The following is a 22,865-nucleotide window of genomic DNA, read 5'->3' on the forward strand; positions in this document are numbered from 1 at the left end:
GTTTGAGCTTGTTCACATTAGAGCTTGTTCAAACTCGAGCTCGAATCACAAACGAACGAGCTCAAGCCGAGCTCGAATAAGGGAAAACCTTAATGAAAAAAGCTCGAACACAAAATTATGAAGCTCGTTCAAGCTCGAGCATGTTCGAACACTTAAAATATTTATCAAACTTAGCTCGAACAAGTAAAAACTCGACTCGGCTCGGATCGTTTGCAGCTCTATTCTTCTCCATATTCTTATTCTCTGGACAATTCAAGTAGAAAAGTTCTACATGAACAGTTTGCCACTTGTCTATCCCAATGAACAACTTGCTTTTGACAAGGCTTACAATATCGATTATTGCACTATAAAATCATCGATACCAATAGACCGGAAATTGATTTAGGCAAACCAAAAATTAATTTTGGCACACCCATTGTGAGAGCACAGTTTTCAAAACTCTTCTCACATGAAGGTGTGTCAAAATCAATTTTTGGTGTGCCAAAATCATTTCCCCAATAGACCCCGGGCCATCTCTCGCCGCCCCTCCCTTCCCCTCCCCCCCCCCCCCCCCCCGAAAACCTCTAACCTCCCCCGAAAAACTCCTCCACCCTCGCCTAAAAGTTCCTCCCCTTTCCCATAAGTAAAATAGTCGGTTGCCCCTCCCCTCACCCTTGAAACCCTTGGGGGAAGGGATGGGCAGTAAAGGACAGCGAGTGATGAGGGAGGGGCCGAGCTGGCACGGAGGGATAGGCCTCGAGTGCGACCGCCTAGGGCCCACACCAGAAAGGAGCCCAAAATTTTAAAAAAAAATCAATTTGCATAGCCATAGAATTTCACTCTGTAGTTTTTACTCATTAAACAAAAAAAAAAAAAAAAAAAAAAAAAAAAAAACTACTTTTTAAAAAGATAATTATTTCATTTAGTTAGCAATGAACATTAAATTACTTAGATGTCAATTAGGTAGAGATAACAATGCAATATAACCTCTTCACTTCTTCTAATCTTCCGGTTTCTATGAGTATCTGATTCAAAATATTAATCTTTATAATTACACCATTTCATATTTATTCAATTACCGAAATATTATGCAAAGTTATTACTCGAGTATTGTGTATGGAGACTTACTATTCAAATAATATAAGCTATTTTCATTGTCTTATATTTAAAACTATTGCGTGTAAAAAAACTTGTTTGTGTAAGGGGCCCTTTTCTTACATTATGGCTAGGGCCCATAAATTTCCAGGAACGGGGCTGGAGAGGGGTGGCGAGTGGGGTGGTGGAAGTAAGTGGTGGCTAGCTTGTTTCCTTTTGTTATTCAAAACAAACAACATAGTAAATTTGGGGGGTTTTCATTTCATTCTTTTTCTTTTCCTTTGTTCATTTCATTATGTTTACCATGTGCAAACCAAAGGGCTCCAATGCTTTCAATTCATACCTTCCCGTAGTTGTCATTCTAGCTAAAAAAAAAAAATTCCACTGAGGTATGTGGATACCCAAGAGTGTCTAGTCTCATAAAGACCACTAACATGATTATTTTGTTATATTCACCGGCTACTTGCTGCCATTGATACTCAAATTATTCTTGTGTGTCAAGCCTAAATAATGAAAAAAAAAAAAAAAAAAGTGTTTTCATGATTTATTTTTTCATAGATTAAATGAAGGAAGCCAATTATAACGTCAAGAAAATGCGTTTAAATAACAAAATGAGCACAACACTAGAGACTTTATTAGCAAATTAATTAAGCTTGTTAATTGGAGGTCAGTTATATTTATATTTTGTCTTTTAATTCAATAATTGAAATGGGTAACTGACATTAGTTTATATATTAGTACAGATATTTTTTTGACTAACCGACCTTAGTTTCCCATTTGACAGTTGACACTCCACAAACCTTAAGCCTATAAAAGAGATCGACATCCTCCTTTGTTCTTACAAATAAACAACCAAAACTCTCTCTCGCCAAAAACTAATAAATACACAAATCCAAGATTCTAGAATAAACAAATAAACAACCAAACAAAATCCAACAACCAAATTTTTCTCTCTCGCCCAAAATTAACCAGTAAACAAATCCAAGATTCTACAACATAGTTCGTTACGCCAAATAATAATCATGGAATTTCGAAAAAGAAAGTCGGTTGAAGATGATCATCATGATGTCGATGATCAAGAAGATATCAACACAGAAAGAAACCTAATTGCTGCTATTGAACAAGCTGATAATCATCATCATCATAATGTTGCGGCTGATCTTGCGCTCTCTCTCGCACTTCCAAGAAGTACGACTACGGTTGATGCTGCACTCTCTCTCGCACTTCCTGGTACGACTACGGTTGATGCTGCGCCCTCTCTCTCACTTCCTGCTACGACTACGGTTGATGTTGCGCCTTCTCTCGCACTGCCTAGTACGACTGATGATATTTGTTCAATGCCATCGAGCTCGCATCCCAAGATTCCCAACCCGGCTACGACTGCAACGATCGATGAACCACTTCGTCAAATGCCAATAGTCGAAACTGACCCGAACAATTTAGTCAATATCCCGCAATCTTCGGCAGTCGACAGCGAAGCCACTACTACTACACCAACTACTACTACTACTCAGGGTGATTCACCAACTCCACCACGGCGAACTCGTCAAAAAAAGATCAAAATAAACAAACCCGAAACGATAGAACCCCCTACAGATGGGCGACGAATGAACGTGCTAAGGTTCATTCTAAGGCGTACTTATTACATAATAATATCGACATTATTTCTGGTGAAGTCAAGTGCAAGAATGCTTCTTGTGGGCTGCAATACAAACTGGAGTTTGACCTAAACACGAGTTTCGAACAAGCTAACACGATGATGACATTGGTTAAAGACCAGCCAGCAATGTCAGACTTGCTAGAGATGAAGGGTGGAGTAAACTGCCAACGTTGTCACGCTGAAAATAGTTGCATACCCATGATTTCTGCTAAGAAGAAGTCGATTAACTGGCTCTTCTTGTTTCTTGGAGGTTTAATTGGTCATTGTTCGGTCAAACAACTACATTACTTCTGCAAGCATACAAAGACCGAATGTGCACTTCTGAGAGGTACTCTGGTTCGAAAAGTTTATGATGTATTACTTGGGCAACTCAATCAAACAAGGCCTTCGACTCCTACACGTACTGCTACTGATGATGATCCAACTGAACCCAAACCCGACACCGACACCGACACCGACACCGATCATCATCAAGAAGATCATACCCCTGACACTTGACAAGGAGGCCGAACTAGAGTAAGTCTACTGATTCGTTGTTTAGTCCGTCACAGTCTAAATCCATCTTTTAATTTGATTGGATCATCGTTAGTTTTATAGATTAGTTGATCATCAGTATTATCAATAATGGACACTTTAAGGTTTTATTGTACGTTCGATCTTTTTCTTCGTTATGTACGTTTTATAGATTAGTTAATCCCATCATTACTTTTCTAGATAATTAGTTAATTCCATATTTTTGTACGTTCTTTTTCTTTGTAATGATTAATAAAATTTCTAGTGTTAACTTTTTTAATGTGCATTTATCATTTGAGACGTATTGGTGTATCGATCGATCGATCGGATTATGTAATTGGTAGTTATCACGTATAATGTTTCTGTTTCTTGGAAGTATTATTAATTTCTTTAAGGTGGAACAATCTTGATGAGCAGTTACTTTTAATATTCCATATATAAGTCGTATTTTTATTATAAAATCACTTTTAATATTCGATATATAAGTTGCATTTTTGTACACTTTTTTTATAAGGTCCACTTTTATTGAATATTGTGATAATCACTCCTTATTAATTTATGTATAATTTTTAGGGATGTTGTCTATAAAAAAATATTTCATTTTTTATTAGCAAGAATTATATCACTGAATTGAAATAATGAAAAAATACTCACTCATTTGCGGAGCTAATAATATTAGTGGAATAGTGGTCATGTTAAGTAAAGTACCCACCATAAATTTTAAAAAAATGAAGCTAATAAAAATCTAATAATATAATCGTCTAAAATTATTAATTTAATCAAATTGAAAAATCAAAAGCCTTTTAGAGTATCTCGATCACCAAGACTCCTATGGTAAATTTGCTAGATGCTCTAAAAGGTCTTCATCAATTTCTTGGTTTTGGTTCTCCATGGTTTACGGATTGATTGCCAAAATATTGAACTGAGAAGTTAATTATGGGTTTGTTACTCGTTTAATTCTAAAAAATGGGTTAGTAAATTGAAACTTGGATATATTGTACGGAGTAATAAGGTTGGTTGATTTTTGAAAGGAACACCGATCGAGGTTATTTCCAACACAAAAAGAAAAAGAACAAATATATTCGGTTAGTTAGTTTTTTAGGTTAGTTATCTCCAAACCATATCTTGATTCCGTTACAACTTTTAAAGAAATGTGTTTATTAAGCTAATGTCGGTTGGTGATGATGATAATAATCTATATATATTCTACTAAAATATCATACGGAGTATAAATCTTTATTGTGCCAGATTATCAAGTTTTGGTTTTTCCAACGAAAATCAGATTACCGACTTAAACCTCATCAACCCTTATTTCGTTCAAGATTGGTGATGATGATAATAAATCTCTCTTCTTTGAATTCAATTCAAGCATGGATTTCAACATAGCCCCGAACTCGAATTTGGCAACGTTAATTAGGTGGGTGAACGTACCATGATCATCCAATTGTTTTTTGTTTTAATTTTTTTGTATACAAATATCAGCAATTGTTGTATACTTAAGAGAATTGATCGGAGTCAATTAGGTGGATAATGTGATGATCCAACTGTTGTATTATTTGTGTTCGTGGGCTAGCTGTTTGGGCTTTAGGATCTTTACGGTTTGTACTATAATTCTTTACTATTTCGATTTGATTCGATTACCCTCAAAATAATGATAAAAATAAAAAATTAGTTGACTTTCTCATTTTGGTTTTTTTTTTTTTTTTTTTTTTTTTTGAGGAAAACTCTCATTTTGGTATTTACTACTTTTTCAATTATTTTATTTTATTTTTATTTTATTTATTTTGGTTTTGGTGAATAAAGTACATGTGGAAAGTTATGCTAATAAGAGGAAGAAGCATTTGACACTGGAAAAATTGTATAGAGATACGGAATATGTATGTTACATGCATTGTATGGAGTATATAATATAAGAGAAAATTCATAGAATTCCCCTCGTGACACAGGGTTCCTAATGTTTTTTTTTTTTTTTTTTTTTTTTATCCTTACAAAAAAAAAAAAATGGTACAATAAAAAGAAGATACAAAGTATCGTATTACACATTTAAAATACATTATTCATAGAAACGTAGACTATATTTAATATATACGCTATTTAAAAAATCATAATTCGAATCTAAAAGAAGCGTGATAGATAATATATAATATTATCCCGTGTTGTGGAAAAGTCCTTCAATAACCAAATGAGCCATGGTAGAGGCAATAATAGTGGTCGGATCTCCAAGCAGAATGGAGAAAACAGTTCCTACAAAAATCTTGAGGATTCTCAACCATTTGTTGCTTTTACAAATTTTCTTGGACTTTGTTTTAAGAGGCAGCTCATTTCCTTGCAATGTTAAAGACATGGTTTTCCCATAAACTTCATTAGAAGAAGAGCCTTGCATGGCCATTTCCATCACACAATAGACATGGAAATTTTAGTCATGATCCTCTTCAGATACATATGACCAACCTGGAATCTTCTTAACAGCACCTACAATTAAGTAATTAATTAAAATAAATAAATAAATAAAATAAAATAAATAAATAAATTAAATTAACAAACTAATTAATTAATTGAGCTACATACATGGACGGTGATGTATGTGTACAATAGTCAATAGGCCAAGTTTATTTTATATGTTACGTTTTGATTTTACACAAATCATTTAATAGTTCAAAACAATTATTGACTCATCTCTTAGTAAAACTTCTTACCTCAACACTTAGTAAATCATTTAATATACTCATCACTTAGTATATTTAGAGGTTTGAGATTCGAATCTTGCCAAATAAAGTTACTTAAGGGTGGAATCCCTCAACCCGTAAATGTTAGACCAAAATAAAAACTATGAGAGTTAATCGAGGTCTACATTGAAGTGTTTCTTCTTACCATTAAAAAATTAAATAATTACAATAATGTAAGACTACAATCCATGCTCAATTAAGAGATATGTGAGAGCTGAGGCTTGGTGAAATAAAATCACAACATAAAAGTCAATGCAAATTCACAAAAAGAGACTAGCTTAGGACATGTATTTTGAAACAGAGAAAGTAGTTGTAATTTATTAGTAATTTACCAATTATACTTGCTATCTTATTAATTTGATTAATAAATTTAAATACGAGATTCCTACAAGAAAATTTTAATAAAAAAAACCCAACTAGTATGGTTAGAAAACTGACCTTTGACCAACTTCCTTTTGCACCACGCACAACTAGATGTTCCTTGCTTCTCAAGCCTAAATGTGACATCCTCTATTTTAATTTGAGTCTCCAAATTAACACAAGTAGGATGAAAATCCCAATCAGTCTTAGGGCAATGGTAGACGAACCCCATAATTGTCATTCCACACGCATCACAGCTCCGGCACTTGGTGCAATCAACCTTCTTGCAGTGCACCCCACGGCGAGGTTTTTCAAGAAAATGACATGTTTGCCCTTGGATTGTTGTTGTAAGGGGTGCAAACATGCATTTAGGGTGTAAATTAAAGTTGCATCGTTCACATTTGTGTCTTTGCCCTATGCCTTTGGTTTTACACCCGTCACACGTGTACACCCTTGGACTATCGACTATCTCAAGGGGGTGCTCTGGGTGGCTCCAATGAGTCGTCATGGTTCAGCTCAAACTTTATCTAGTAACAAGAAATGAAAGAAATTAAATACAATTACGTGAACGAAAATAGTGACAAAATAAAATCTCTTACAAAAAAATATACATGCATGCAGTTACCTTAATTAATCTTAACGATGTATGAGTGTTGGTTATCCTTGATGATTTATAGATTCTGTAAAAAAAAAAAAAAAAAAAAAAAAAAAAAAAAGATGATAATTAATTAGTGAATACATACATTACTTGACAAATGAAAATGGAAATTAATTGACAACAAAAACAGAAATATATCTACTATGAATAAATGAATAAAACACACCTTTAGTATTTCTGAAATTGCAACCAAGAGTTGAGTCTTGTTGATTTGAATGTGATTTTTATTTTCTCTGATGGAAGTTGATTTGAATGTGTTCAATGATGTTGCCCTATATGGCTATATATATACACGCTATCGTTAACATTGTAAGTATACGGTTCAAAATTTAATGGACCCCTTAATTAACATATAAAATTAGATGGACCCTCACTTATATAGCTATTTGTATCACGTATAAATTTTATAGATTATAATCGTAATAACTAATAAGTATTAGTTCAATTAATGACGTATACTTTCTATAAAATAAAATAAAAAGACTTAATGACACGTACTTTAGGTTATGTTAGCGTAGTCAAATACAATTTCTTTTATATATTGATGGATTAATGCCTTGATTCTTGTTTGTTAAGTATATGCATGAAGAGAGAATATTCGGAATAATAAAGTGCCACCAAATCTTGGTCTTCTAACTCTGTCTCACTTCTTTATTTACTTTAGTCATTTCTAGATTCTTTTAATAAAATTCAATACTAATAACGTCTCAAATTAAGCATATACAACTATACAAGTATATTTAATAGAGTATGGTTTAGGATATATTTTACAGCAAAAAAAAAAATGTGCATAACATTATTTTAAAAAATCTAGAATACGTAATAATTTGTTGTATGCAATAAACATATTGCAAAAAGTGAAACAAGATGACCAACAAAAAGAAAGAGTTAGTATAAATTATTACAGTATATGGTAGATTTTCTTGATGAATTTTATTACAGTATCAAGAAGCGTTAATTTTCTAAAAATATAAATTTAATTAAAAGCTAGTAAAATTAGTCTCTGAATAAAAATAGCTCGAATAGTTAAAAATAAATGCGTTTAATTTTACACGAACCAACGCCAATATTTTAACATAGACTATTAATAATGTTTATGTACATGACTCGTCTTAGCAATTTACAGAGAGGAGTAATTTCTAAGTCCAAGAAAAAAAAAACACAATTCCTACAACATTCGGTTAGGTTTAGGTTTATTAGCTTTGATCTCTGAGCTTATTTTGAATAAAAATTCAATTTTAATTTGATACTAATAAGTTTTTTTTTTTTTTTTTTGGTAGAGTGAACCACAGTGAAAACTTATGTACATCGAATTCAATCTCAATTCTTAAATTCAATTAACAAAGTTTATACATAAAGGGAAAGATGAGTGAAATAACCTAAACAAGTGGTGTACTGGCCGGAGGCACCTGGCGTGTTGGTCATGCTAGCAGTATACTTCGTAGTAGATGTGAGGTTATCATTTCGAAGGAGAAATGTAGTAGGGCACAACTTTAGGGACATTTCTTTTTTAAGGGTATTAAATATGCTAATTTCAAATTTGTAAAAATTTAAAAGCATAGCATTCCTCTAAAATGAACAAATTTGAAGACGATGTATGAACAAAATGGTAACTAACTATATACCCCTTAACAAAAAAATAAAAATTATATTATCATGAAAATTAAGCTGTTTAGCATATCAGGGCAAAACAATTTATTATCGACTAACCAGCCAATCTTTAGTTCATACACCAAATATCCACAATGATACAAAATCACTGGAGTTAACATATAGTGTTGAGCATGAAATAAACAAAATTCATATATTGCACTATCACATTTATACTAAATATCAGAATTAGAATTCTTCTCCTCTTTAGGTGGTGCATATTGTCTGGTAAGCTTTGACTTTGTCCAAGGATCCATGGGAGCTCTCTGCGGAAGTTGTGGAGTTGGAGGTTTTGACTGCCTAAGTTCATTCTCTCTGTCAATAAATCTGTTCAAAATATATCAAACCCAACGTCAGATAAGACACACATGGACAGAGGCAGTGGCACTTAACTAAACAGGGGAAATCAGGCTACATATTCAGTGCAACTCACAAATATTGGGGAACTATGAGCAAAAGAATTTGAAATACTATAGCTCAATCCGTTTTCTACCATAGGGGAAAACTACAACATTCCACAATCCAGTCACCCAAAAAAGAAACTATAGTGCAGCTTTAAGTTTATGGCCAGAAGCCCAGAATTATGAATTCCAAGCTAAGTTTTTTTAAGCACAAAAGTTTACAATTTCAAAATTGTCCGTCTGGTACAGCCGTACAGGGCAAGACCGACGTCCGGATCACTGGAAACTGATTTCCAAAGACGCTGGAAACTAAATTTAAGACAATAAAAACCAGCAACTATGAAGAAAGATGCTACAGCACATCTCATATCTGCTAATAATAACCGACATGACGGATAACAGTTTCAAGAACAATTCAAAGGAACAGATCTTACTCAATATACGCCATTGGGGCAGCATCACCCACTCGGATACGTGTCCTAAGCAGCCTCGTGTAACCTCCAGCTCGGTTTCTGCAAGTCATTTCAAAAATCACCCAGCAATACAGGTTAATAATCTTATAAAATTCTATCCACCAGCAGCCATTAAACCACGTGTTCAGCAGCCCAGATTTGAGATTTACTTGTATCGATATGCCAACTCAGTAAATAACTTGTGAATAACATCATCGCCCCTGACAAAGGCAGCAGCACGTCTAGCAGCACAAAGGGAGCCCTGAAGTTGAAAAAAAAAAGAAAAAAAAAAATTCAATTTGTAGGTTATCAAAGATTCAATATATGTATCTAAACCAGTTTTAACGTTTCGCCAAATCAAGGCTCTAAAGAGTTTCAGTTAAGGTTCTGCTACCCCTTAGTAACGATAGGTCTATAGCACACTGGTTTCATGGTTTGAAGGATTTGAGTTCAGAAAATCTAAAGATGCCAATTCTCAAAAATCATGTAACCAAACTGAAGCTAGTGCGTTAGCATCTAAAATCAGAACTTTTCACAAGAAGGTGACAATCAGATAAATATCTAAGTTTATGCCTTAGTGGTCTAGCAAGCACCATCATGTAAGAACATAACAGTCGGTCATGACTCAGGCTCATGCAAGACTATGGAACATTGAAGAGTATGGTCATGCGAGTGCAATGGAAAATTAGAGATAAAGTAGTAACATTGAAATTCATTTTCATCACTAGAAGCAAGAAATAAGCCCATCTAGAGTTTCCATCCCACTTTCCTGCATCTCTTAATTCTTGTTCACATTTAGGCTTGCAGTATTACCCATACCTACCCAGCCTAGCTTCCTGTTTTCCACCTTAAAGGCTAATTGATCACTGATGATGTTGCATGTTTTAAGGCAAATATGGGAAACAGCATGCCACTATGTTAATTTCTTATTAATTTTAAGCCATGTAGCATAAAAGGATGAGCAATGAAAAACCAAGAATACATTGACCTTTCTTTAAAAAAAAAAAGGAAATGGTGAAATACAATCAAACTATCAATCAGTTTAGAAATTATTATAGAACTAACTGTGGCGAATATGTACTAAACTAAGACCAAAAGAAGGGCAAGGATTCCAAAACTCAAAGTAAATTTCCCCACCTTTTGATTAACAAAGGGAAAGAAGCACACCTAAGAAAGAATAACAACAGAAAATGGAGAACTTGAATCACAATTTGCGTGAGAAACTTGAGGTCACTGAAATTTCTAAGATAAAGTTTAAAATATATATTCTCAACCTTAGTGGAAAAGTTATTTGGTTTAAGTTTCTAATGGAGCTCATATTATCTATCCCAAAGACTTGATTCTGATACGAAGCAGTTCCACAAAATTAAGTATGGTAATCACACTGACAACAGTCACAACACTATAATGAGGAAACAGTGTAGCAATTTGAGCTGTGATAGCTAATTCCATATATATGGGATATACTATTTAAATTTTCCAGGAAAAGGGAACTGAAACAGTGTTCTTTCAAGAAAAACATTTACTGGATATACTGCTATAAAGCACCCTAAAGATGATTCCAAAGCACCACATAGCAAATATGCAGCAAACAAAGGAAACCCAAGCAGTTAATTACAATTGTCATGGAATGTAGCATATAACTATATACTTGCTTGCAGAATTGCTAGAAGTTTTTGCACGATTGCTAGAAGTTTATCTTGGCCATTGAGAGCATCATAAAGTGTGCTTTGTGGTAACATGGACAGGACTTATAGCATGATCATCAGAACCTGATTCTAAGCCGCAGTTCAAAATAGCAAATTGGTATGTGCTAGTGGTACATTTTTGGCCCAACGTAACAAATGTAGGTAGCAAATTGTGTTCCCTCTCGTACCCCGTTATTACATTAAATAAAATAGGTAGAAGTCCATAGCACTGGTATATCTCATAAAAGCATTCCTCCTCACTAAAAGGAAAACAAGCACAGTATGCATACAGACCTATACTTGATTTCTGAGAGCTAATAATAAGGTATACATGCGTAAGGAAATGCTATTAAGGTAGAATAGCTGCCCATTTTCATGATTAGCTGACAAATGTTACCAGTGATAATCTCACTTCTCAAGAGGTTGAATCCCATTCTATTAAGGTAGAATACCAACAGATGGTTCTAATCATGAAAATGGGCAGCTATGTTACTCTTTAAGTCAGTCTTTATATACCTCAGGTATCCCATGTCTAACACTTGACATCCCAACATAACTATGGGCCACTCGACACAAAATGCAATTCTTCCATAAATCTAGTGAATCCTACACTTACAGTTACACCCTTTAATCTTCTATATTCTAGTAGAAAACAAACAAGCAAGCTTCAACATGTCCATGGTCTATTCAACCTAAGTTCTATACTTATTTTCATCCAAGTAAGGCATCTTCGTACAGCAACAAAGTATAATGCCTAAAGGAGAAGCAAATATAATGAACAAAGAAATGAATTCGAAATAGTAGCTTTCCTTCCTAAACATCTTAAATTCAACCGGCAATTCCTCAGTGAATAAACTCAGAACAAGCCATCGAAATAGTAAAACCCATCAAAAGTCCAATAAGCCATCATCACTAAACTGCCCCGGTACAAAGTCAAAGCAATAAAATCCAATCAAACTAAGAGAAGCAACCTAAACATCATTTCATAAAGTACAAGAATCCACATTGACAATGAATACATCAGAGTACAGAAAATATTTTAAATCAAAACTGAAGCGTATTTTCTTATCAAACACTTACATCTTTTCCCAATTGAACCATGTTATCAGCTAATCTTCGAACCTCTTTCGCCTGCAAATAGCGAACCCAAATAGTACTCAATATTATTAAATTAAATTCCCAACTTTAAATTACTCAAAATCAGCTAAACCCCAGATCATAAACCCTAACAAAAACCCTTTTTTCTGCAAAGATTTAGCGAAAAGTGAGGAAAGAGTAACAAACCTTAGCAACAGTAGTCTCAATTCGCTCGTGTTTCACCAATTGAGAAACCATTGTCCTACCCTCAAAAAAAAAAAAAAAAAAAAAAAAAATTATCAACATTTTTTACGCTTTAATTAATAAAATCAAAATGAAAAATTGAATGATGTAAAGGGAAGAACCTGAGCATAGACAAACGGTGACCAGTAGGTCGATTGAGCTTCCTTAATTTCGTCATTTTTGATGATTTTAGGAGAGAGAAACTACGACGCTTAGAGGTAAACGATGAAACTGAGCAACTGAGGAAGAAGAGAGTGTTTTGGAGGGTATTTGGGTTTTTTTCCGGGTTAATTATTCGTGTTTGTCGGGTAAAAGGCCCAAATTACAATTACTGATTTTTAATTGGGTAATTCAATGCTACAAGCCTACAAATTACTCATGAGTCCACACCCTACAATTAGTGATATGATCACAAGTGTAAGTTAAGATATTTTTTTTCCTTTTAATATATATATATATATATATATAGGAATATTAGGTTATATATAGTGGCGGAATCGGAAATTTTATATAAAATATTAGAACTTTTTTTCCTAAAAATATGAGTTAAATTTTGAAAAAGCTTGGGATAATATAATGTGATGTATATTTGCATTAGGATTATTAAAAATGTTATCGGTGGGATTCAAACTACCAACTAATCTACTTACCAAAGAAGGTGGCTAAATATATTGATTGAGAAATACTCTCTTATATTGAAGTATAATATGATATCCGAAAATTGTCGTGCTATTTACAAATATGAGAATTTTAAAATTCGAATTATTTTTTTAAGTAAAAAAAAAACATAAAAAAATGTAATACACCAGATCAAATGAACACAATCATATTATTCCATACATTATAAAAATAGGCCCAAAATGTAAATAAAAAAATGAAAAAAAAAAAATAAAAAAAAAAAATATTTTAATTAATCAAATCACTTACACAAAAATTGCAATACATAACATATTGTTCAACATGAAATCAAATCTAACCATATAATCGAAAATTAAAGGCCTAATTACTAATATAAAACTCTATTAGGCCTAATTATTATTAAAAATAAACTTAATCATCCAAGTCAAACGGACCATTGGGATCAAGCTGCTTGCATAATTCAAAATAAGAAAGTAAAATCAACCTATCCTTAGCACCAGTACGATGAAGTTTAGTGTGCTTGCAGAAATATTTCAATTGTTCCAAAGTGCAACATCCCAAAAGTTGTCCTAGTAACAAGAACAACCAATTAATACTTCTCTTCTTCTCAGATATCAAATGGCTTACATGCATCCACCTCCCCGCAAAATTTGCACGTCGGAAGCACGGGATCGGTCCAAGCACTGGGAGCGCGATTATGCCACTCATCCCTCTGTGTTAGTACAAAATTGAAAATTTGTTGGAACTTTTCTTGGATGTTATATTGTAAGTTAAAAGTTTTCTCGCATTTCTTACATTGTACTGCGTCAGATATGGTTTGTATCTCACAATCTAGTAAGTACTGCATTGAATGGACCTTGGCTCGATACTTTGTTGCCCAACGGTATGGTGGTGTGATTGTGTCGCTCTTGGCTACCTCTCGGGTTTCAGACCGTGCTTGTGAAGGTGTAGGGTTGTGTCGGACACGCGGTGGGTTGGACGATGAAGAGGAGGGGTCGCTAGGAGGGTTAGAAGGTGGAATTAAAGGGTTATTTGAAGGAGGAGATAAAGAAAGATCAAGAAGAGAATCATCATCCTGTTCTTGTTTTTCTTGGATAGCAGAGTTTGAGTTCTTTCTCTTCATTTTGAAGTGATGAAGAATTTACGTTGCTCTGATTAATTTGAGATTGTGGGAAAAAATCTGACTAATGAAGTTTGTTGTAGAGAATAATATAAAATGTCATCTTTTATATTATTAATTAAAGATTTAAATCGGTTAGATACTTCATATCTTTTTTAAATCAAAACAGATGCTGTTTTTTTTTATTGTTATCCTAAATTTCTAATTTCAAATTTTAAGTTAATAAAATTAAATTTAGATTTTAAAATTTAATATCTAAAATATTGTAATTTCAAATTCAAAGTACGTTCTTTTTTTTAGGAACAAATTCAAAGTGCTTAATTAAATTTTGAATCTGTAAAATTTAATAAATTAAAAAAATATTCCGTAAAATTAAAACTCTATCTAATATTCCTGTCAAGTTCTTGTTCTTATATATCGTTACTCTTAAACTTTTATTTTTTTTTTAAATAAATATTTTTTTAACAATTTAAGATGAGTATTTTGAATGAAATACATATCTAATCAGATATTTGTGAAAAGTTTTTATAATATGCAAATAAAATTAAGAATGAGTAACATATAATGTTGATCTATATTGAGTGCTAATGTCGTCGTTTTGTTTTTTTTTTTTTTTTTTTTTTTTTTTTTTTGACGAGAACCAATTTCGTCGTTGATCAAACATATCTCTTGCCATGGCGGAACTAGTTAACACTAAGGGCATGCATGTGCATATCCCTATTGTGGAAAAAAAAAAAAATTCTCTTTATTGTTTCAATAATAATAACCTTGATGCAAGCAAATTTAACCGTTGCAATAATAACTTTGAGGCAAGCAAATTTAATAGCTGAAAAATATATACCAAGTATTGGAGTAAATAGTTTCATTGTTGTGATTATTCAGAGATTAAAAGAAGTAATTTGATTGAGTAGAGTTCTGAAGTTTGTTAGAGGAAAAAGTACGAAATATCCTTTATAAGTTTTTATACGATAATAGAACAAAATAGAGATTTGGGTAATTTTTAACCAAAATTTATGCAAACTGTTAGTAATATGACTAATATCAGTTTAGAACAAAACATTTTTTTAAAAAAAAATCTGTGTTATTATTCCGTAATTTTAATTTCAAAAATTTAAACACATCATTAAATTCAAATTTAAACATTTAAAATTTCATAAAACATCTATCCTGTGTTTAAACAAACTTATATTTTGTCTTTTTTTTAATAAAAAGGTAAACAGATTAAAAGAAGTTTTCTTTCAATGCAAATTTAGGTTATGAATATTTGGCTTCCAAAAAAAAAAAAAAAAACGGTTATGAATATTTTAATGAAATGCGTATGTAATCAGATTACAAAAAGTTATGCATCTTTGAACGAAATAATTGATTCAAAGCATTTCAATGACAATCTCTTGCTTATTAATTAATACACTGTAAAGATACATCCACTTCTGCTCAAAATTGTTGACCATATTATTCTCGATAGTGTATAAAAACTCCCAAATAAATCATTCAACATACACAGAACAGGTCAATAGTACAATACATCTTCGTTACAACACGATTCATCAAGATACTCTAATAGCCATATTCATAAAAATGGTCAGGCAGCAACTTTCTTCGCTGTTACAGAATTAATGATGGTGGCGAACTCAGGACCCTACACGGTCAAAAGTTGCTGATCAGAATCCAATATAAATACAATGCCAAATAACACCTTGAAAGATCAATATTATCAGTTAGTTAAAGAGGAAACCTTCATCAAAACATTTCCAAAAAATTACGGGGTTAAAGCTAATGTTGCAACTTATTAAGAACGTAGAAAGAGCTGCCTTGTAGGATGTTTGTTACAGCCTCTGACCCAAAACAAGCTACAGGCCTGGAAGAGTGATTGCTAAGCTATTTTTTTTATAGTTGTGGTTAGTAGATGTGATTGGCGATAGTGAGTGATTGAAGAGAAATAGAAGGACAAAAGGTATGTGATTTTATAGAGGGGAGAACGGAAAAAATAAATTTGATTGGAGCCTTGGACGGAGTACTCCCAAGCCCAAGCCATAATAGACTAATTTGGAACAACCTAACCATGAAAGTATGTATACTCATTGGGGTAGAAAGGTCTACTACTCATCTTAAGCATGTTATGGATACATAGGTGGCTGGTTAACGCCAGGGTAGTATAATTTGTGCAGGTTAAGATGTACATACTCTTATTCCAAAGGCCCAAGCCAATTCAAAACTAATGTACAACAAATCATATTACTGTACATAATGGTCATAATCTATAGACTCATCATTTATCTAGTGTATTTCTAATCCTCCACTAGCTAATCTCCAGCTGATCCAACCAGAGAGCAGCTTGATTTCCTTAATAATGATGATAAAAAATTCTAGGAAAGTGGTGGATCATACAACGGGAGAGGGGAAGAGAGGGATGGAAGCAATGCTGTTACCTTCAAAGAAGCTCCTCCCACAAGAAAGCCGTCTATATCTTCTTTTTTTGCAAGCTCTGCACAGTTGCCTCCGTTAACAGACCCTGTAAGTGCATAAATGAATGTCAGCAAATTCAGTTGCATTTCATAAATTATCTTAATCATCAAATTCATTTTAAGCTGCAGGTCAATCTTATCGCCAACTAGCTGTTAAACTAAATTACGCTGAGCCATACAGAAAATAGTGATCAGATCATCAAATGATTAACAAGTTTACTGTGGACAATACGCAGGATCTTAAGTTGACATTTAACTTCAGACACATTACTTTATGCAATAAAGTGGGCCTAAATCAATGCCCAAACTTTTGAAACTTTTGCCCCCCACACCCCCCATCTCCCCTTTCCCCCCATCTGTCTCATATGAAGGTGTAGATGAAGATAGCTGCCAAACAATTCCCCATTCTAGATATGGGCTGTCACTTTCTTTTTAGATCATGTGATTATTACAGGATAAATGTGCCACAAGACCTCACATTTGATCCCTAGACTGCATCAGACACACAAGGACAATCAATTTGAACATAGTTCTAGGCAGGGAGAAACTGGCAGTTTTAATACCTCCATAAATGATGCGTGTCTTAGAAGCAACTTCCTCAGAAACATTCTTTTTAAGCCAATCTCGAACAGCAACATGCACTTCCTGAGCCTGTTCTGGGCTAGCTACTTTACCAGTACCAATAGCCCATACAGGTTCATAAGCAACAACAACATTATCCCAGCTAGGTAAGGCATCTGCACATGTGAAAAACACCATGTATTTGCAAAGTTATTAACATCCTCTAACATCAAAACTCACATATATAATAGATAATACACAATGGACGAAATTAAATGATAGCTTGCCTGCAAAAGCCTTCATTTGCTGGTAGCATACATCAAAGGTTTTTCCTGCTTCTCTTTCTTCCAACAGTTCCCCAATACATGCTATCACTCCAACACCTTGGCTCAGAGCATATGCAGCCTTTTTACCTATAAACTGGATGCAATTGATCTTTACTACAGAGTATGGTAATAGATCTTTATAAAGTACCATAATAGTATTCTGGTATTACTATTGCATGTCCAGTACAAAGTTTACCTCGTCTTTTTCCCCAATAACGTGCCTTCTCTCAGAATGCCCAAGAATAACCCACTGGCAGCCAAGATCCTTCAATTGTTCAACACTGACAGACAGAAATATCTAGGTAAAATAAAAAAACTGTCTAAAAGAGAATAACACAGAATCCTCAACAAAACCATAGCAAAGGACACATGATGTTAAAAAAAAGGTGAATTGAAACCCCATACACAGGGTCACTTGAGTAGATGAATCAGAGACAAATCATCTCCAAAGAACTTAAACAAAAAAAAGATAAATTGGATGATAAATTTTTCTTTTTAATCATGACAATTTATGCCCCTCTAAAGCAGGGTTGTATTTTGTTGATCATCATAAGCCCAATTTAGAAAATTTCTGTTTGTGCATAAAAATCATGATAACAGGACATATTCAATGACCTGGATTGATTAAATATACAATTTCACATGCATAAAATTTGTGTTTGTCATGATGTTAACATAACTAAAGCAAATAGGAAAGCTTAAAAAACAAATATAAACAGCCATATATTGCCACATTCGGCTATTTTGATAAGGGTATCCCTCACAAGAGTCCCAAAGGTAAAGTTTCAACTTGATGCAAACTTGGACTAAATCAAACATCTCACAATTTGTCCTCCACTTTTAATTAAACATGTAGCAGATCAGAATAAAGGGTCTAATAAAAGCAATATACTTGCAACTGAAGAGGAAGGCTAAACTGCTAAAGAGCCTCTACAAAATTGTATCGAGACCCCCTACCCTATCTGGGGGTAATTTAAAAAAAAAAATGCTAGTGTATACGTGAAAAAAAAACACTCATCAGAAAAAAGAGACAAGATTTTGGCATACCTAGGCACCTAGCCAATTGCAAACTACTGTGTACCTTTATTAGTCACAAACCTCAACCTTAAAATTCAAGAGAGCATTGAATACAAATCTTAGTAGAAATGTAGAATAGGTGGTTTAATCTCCATTCACAAATCAATCTTGGAAAACCAACCTACTTTAAAGCTTGCTCTTAATGAGAATCTCACTCACATAATGAACCAATAGAACCACACGATCAAACAACATTTTAATGTAGCAGAACATTCTAGTGATGTATGGACCCTAGGGAATATGTGGCAATATTACCCTCAGGCATCAACAAATCAACACAAGACAAGGTACTTTAGCTGCCAAATAATTGGAGGGCAACATGCTTGGATAGTTGGATGTCATGTAGATTATACCACCTTAGGCCTCAACCAATCAACACAAGACATGGTACTTTAGCTTCCACATAATGCTTGGTATGATGTAGAAAATACCATCTAACTGTTGTTATAAGGTGAATGATTTCCAAGAAAATTTGAAATAACAAAAAATCGAAAATGGTAGAAATGGATGCAAAGACTCAAAAGAAAAAGGGTACAACAAGAAGTGAATAATAGCTCACCTGATTTCTCCTGTAAAAGCTCCACCTTTGCTAATCCAACAATTTTGTGCTGATACTTCTATTCGGCTGGTCAGGGAATTTTTAACTTGATCAATGTAAACAAATGGAGGTGCCACAACAACATCTGCAATATTCCCAAGGAGTTCACAGATGGAAAATGAATATCTCACGTGTTATTGTAAGCCTTGTGAAGTTAGATTTATGCAACAAATCTTATGAGCACGTGTTATTGAAACCCTTGTGAAGTTCGATTTATGCAACAAATCTTATGAGCACGTACGCGTGCGCATGGACACGCGCGCAAACACACACACACACTCAGCTATGCCCTCCATTAGACACTCCTACCCTATGTTTTAAATACCAAACAACAAGCCTGTAACCATAAAGAGGCCGGAATAGAAACCAGCTACAGCAAGTTGAAGTAATGAACTAACGACAACTCTAGATACAGCAATTTGAAGGGAAAAACTAAAGTATTAAAGTATACTGTATAAAGCAACAATTCAGCAAATGAAACCAAATCAGAAGTTACCCTAAAAAGTTATAAATATAGCAGCATGACAATAAAAGATAAGATTATCTTACCAACATCAGCCTCCAGTGTAGCACTGTTCAAGTCTGAAACAAGCTTAGAGATAGATTCTTTGGTCCCATTCTATTGAAACAGAGAGAAATGCAGAGCTTTAGAAACCAAAATATATAAAAATAAAATTTAAAAAAAAATAAGGAGAGGAGAGGACAGAAACTTGAAGAAATAACAGGCTTAAAACCATACTAATTGAGATTTAAGGCCAACAAAGCAAATAAAGACAAAAAAAAAAAAAAAAAAAAAAAAAAAAAAAAAAAAAAAAAAAAAAACTTGTATCCTCAACTAAAAATATTTTTGACAAGTAGCACTTGTTATCAAATCAGCTACTTTTGACATCAGGATAACAAATGCAATGAGTTTAGCGTACTAAAAACAAAATATAGTTCCTTCACTATGCCAATATTGGTAAGCAAGCAGCAGCACTATAAGATTTTGAATTAAATGTTCCATCAATCGTGTAGTAACTACTTTTGACCAAAACAAACTACAAGTATTTTGAAACTCCTTGGAGCGATGGATTCAGTTTGAGTTCACAAAGCTTTTAAACTCCTTTGGGGCATGGGCAAGTTTGAAGTAACACTATCATAATGGGCCTAATAAATAGGAGATCTAGGACACTATGCAAAGCCAGTCATTTTTTAACAACTAGGTCACTAGAGAAACAATCAACTTCTTAATCTGAAATACAATTTATCTATGGCCACTTTAAAAGAATACCCTCCTGCGGCAATTATACAATTGAAATAAGTTGACGCTACATAGTTGAGAAAAGTTTAAAATGCAATTATCAAGACAAGAGAAGGCAACAAGGAATAACTAGGAACAGTAGAAAAAGGAATCAGATGTGTCACTATCATCCCACACTCCCGAGGCATAAATCAAAAGGAAAGTAAGGGATCATCATAGACAACATTTTGTACAGGACATCATAGTAGACAGCAAGAATGGACAAATCACGCTACACAATTTAAAAATTGATATCATTGACTAAATCAAGACCCAGGGGAGCAAGTTTAGCATATTGCAAAGAGAGCAAATGATGATTGTACTTACACACTTCCAGTTACCGCCAACAAAGAACTGCAAAGGAAATAGAACAAAATGGATTAGGAGTCAATTCAGCAATTCAAAAGTCAACTAAACAAAAACTTCTAAAATCGCAAATTCTGCTTACTATCTTAAGCAATCATCTTAGCCAAATTCACATGTTATATTAATCTTTCTAAATACCATTGGCGTTGCATCAATGCTGTAGAACGAGTCATGATTTTGTCATTCTGTAAAAGACACTCGACTAATTTGACTTATATATTGGATTGGTATGAATAACCTTTGTCAAGTGAATAACTGTCCACTAAACAATCTCACTCGCTCAAATTGAGGCAAAATGTTTAACACACTCAGATTCTTCAAATTTGTTTTTTCTTTTATTTATTTTTTTTCCTCCTAACAGGAAATTACATTTCTGAATACAGTACTAGTATCATTTTTTAGCTCAATTAAAACCATATAGCAACCAAAATCAGCATATTCATGTAATTAAACTCAGTATTTTACACAAAAATTTCACCACATTCACATTTTCTCACAATCTCACCAATAATAACGCAATCATAAATCACACAGTATAATACACTACATCAAATTGATTTGACATTTTTCTAGAATATCAATTCATCCGAACAAAATTAATAGAAAATTGGAGAAAAAAAGTATGATACCTTTCCAGAAGCAGCCATAGCAACAACACCTCGAGGAGCACGGCGAGAGGAGGAAGACAAGCGCAAATGAGAATCGACATTCTGGAAAAACGACGACTGAGTGGAAACGGAACTTTCGAGCTTCAAAAACGATCTTCGAAGACCAGAAAACTGAGTTGACACAACCGAGTTAGGGTTAGTGATTTGCGACGCAACAGATGTTGAGACAACCGCCATTTTCGAGCTTCTTCGATTTTCTCTCTCCTCAAATTCTTCCTGTGAATAACACTTTACTGGTGGTAGCTACTGAAAGGAGTGTGGTCAGAGTTTTTAGGGGTTTTATTTCTAGGAGAGAGAAAATGGACCGTCACCTACCTAAAGGACATTTGCGTTTTATTTGTCCGAAAAAGTTACGCACTTACGCGTGTGATGTACGTGCTAATGTACATTCTTCGTTTCGCATTAATCGCATTGTTAGGGTATTCACAAAGTTTAAAAAATTTTATAGGATGAGAATTAAGAGAGAATTTTTTATCTTGTAATACTCTCTCTGTTTTTTATTTATTGCACCACTTGCCTTTTAAGGAACTTTCACAAATATTGTACTATTTCTATTTTAGGAAATAAAATATCTATGTTCACACTACAAATACCAAATATATCCTTACTTTTGCCACTTGATTCTTTAATTTATGCTTACATTACATGGATAACTTTGTAATTTTACCCCTCTCTCTCTTCCCTTTTCCCACTACCAAAAAAAAGTGTGCCAACCTTTATGGTGCAATAATAAAATAACAGAGGAAGTATAAAATATTGTTAGTAGGAGAGAGAAATTATAAAAAAGTATGAAGTATTGGTTAGTACTCTGTACAATACTACTATAAATTATTGTAGGGTTGGTAAGAAAGAGAGATAATAAAATATTTATAAAAATAGTATTAGTAGGAGAGAAGTTATAAAATAATAATGGGTCCTTTTCAAATATAATAGTGTTACGATTAATATAAAACTGATGTAAAATTAAAAGTATTGCGATTATAAACCAAAATAAAGGGAGTGTGAAAATGAGGAATTTGGAGAGTGAGTATACGCGTTATTCTATAGATGGGGGAATATTTGTAGGTTTGTATTAGAGTGGCCCAAAACTTATCTGTGACTTGCGGTTGGTGTGGTCGTCGTCATACGTCGTCGTTGTGATGAGTGAAAAGGAGAAAGAATGAAGGATTCTGCTTGGATTTTTTCAGTTTTTTCGCATGATGTTTGGTGCATTATTTTTTATCTGCCCGACACGTATAGTTTTATCTATTGTAGTGTAAAAGGT

At 33.5% G+C, this 22,865-nt stretch overlaps 2 protein-coding genes across 2 annotated transcripts; both read right to left on the reverse strand.

The window, feature by feature from the left end:
• Positions 1 to 8,619: 8,619 nt before the first annotated feature.
• On the reverse strand, positions 8,620 to 12,778 carry LOC145588315 (uncharacterized). Its single transcript, XM_081644957.1, has 6 exons — positions 12,625 to 12,778; positions 12,467 to 12,521; positions 12,263 to 12,313; positions 9,665 to 9,756; positions 9,477 to 9,554; positions 8,620 to 8,968 (listed from the first exon to the last, which is right to left on the reverse strand). The coding sequence occupies exons 1-6, from the start codon at positions 12,678 to 12,680 to the stop codon at positions 8,818 to 8,820; spliced, it is 483 nt and encodes a 160-aa protein (XP_081501083.1). The 5' UTR covers positions 12,681 to 12,778; the 3' UTR covers positions 8,620 to 8,817.
• Positions 12,779 to 15,636: 2,858 nt separating this feature from the next.
• Positions 15,637 to 21,886, reverse strand: LOC145590022 (triosephosphate isomerase, chloroplastic). The gene is made up of 9 exons (XM_081646752.1): positions 21,563 to 21,886; positions 20,895 to 20,921; positions 19,838 to 19,907; positions 19,250 to 19,373; positions 17,810 to 17,894; positions 17,575 to 17,707; positions 17,290 to 17,463; positions 16,691 to 16,773; positions 15,637 to 15,900 (listed from the first exon to the last, which is right to left on the reverse strand). The coding sequence occupies exons 1-9, from the start codon at positions 21,776 to 21,778 to the stop codon at positions 15,844 to 15,846; spliced, it is 969 nt and encodes a 322-aa protein (XP_081502878.1). The 5' UTR covers positions 21,779 to 21,886; the 3' UTR covers positions 15,637 to 15,843.
• Between the last annotated feature and the right edge of the window lie 979 nt (positions 21,887 to 22,865).

This window comes from Chenopodium album, chromosome 17 (genome assembly GCF_948465745.1).
Source record: "Chenopodium album chromosome 17, dcCheAlbu1.1, whole genome shotgun sequence".
Taxonomy (NCBI): domain Eukaryota; kingdom Viridiplantae; phylum Streptophyta; class Magnoliopsida; order Caryophyllales; family Amaranthaceae; genus Chenopodium; species Chenopodium album.

Bases quoted from the DNA above. Each gene is read 5' to 3' on its own strand.
- LOC145588315 (XM_081644957.1), bottom strand. From the start codon at position 12,680: ATGACGAAATTAAGGAAGCTCAATCGACCTACTGGTCACCGTTTGTCT. The intron at 12,314-12,466 runs GTTTGTTACTCT...CGCTATTTGCAG, and splicing joins TTGAGACTACTGTTGCTAAG to GCGAAAGAGGTTCGAAGATT. The intron at 9,757-12,262 runs GTAAGTGTTTGA...TTTCAACTTCAG, and splicing joins TGGTTCAATTGGGAAAAGAT to GGCTCCCTTTGTGCTGCTAG.
- LOC145590022 (XM_081646752.1), bottom strand. From the start codon at position 21,778: ATGGCGGTTGTCTCAACATCTGTTGCGTCGCAAATCACTAACCCTAAC. The intron at 17,895-19,249 runs GTGAGCTATTAT...TCTGTCTGTCAG, and splicing joins GCTTTTACAGGAGAAATCAG to TGTTGAACAATTGAAGGATC. The intron at 17,464-17,574 runs GCAAGCTATCAT...TCACATGTGCAG, and splicing joins GCAAATGAAGGCTTTTGCAG to ATGCCTTACCTAGCTGGGAT.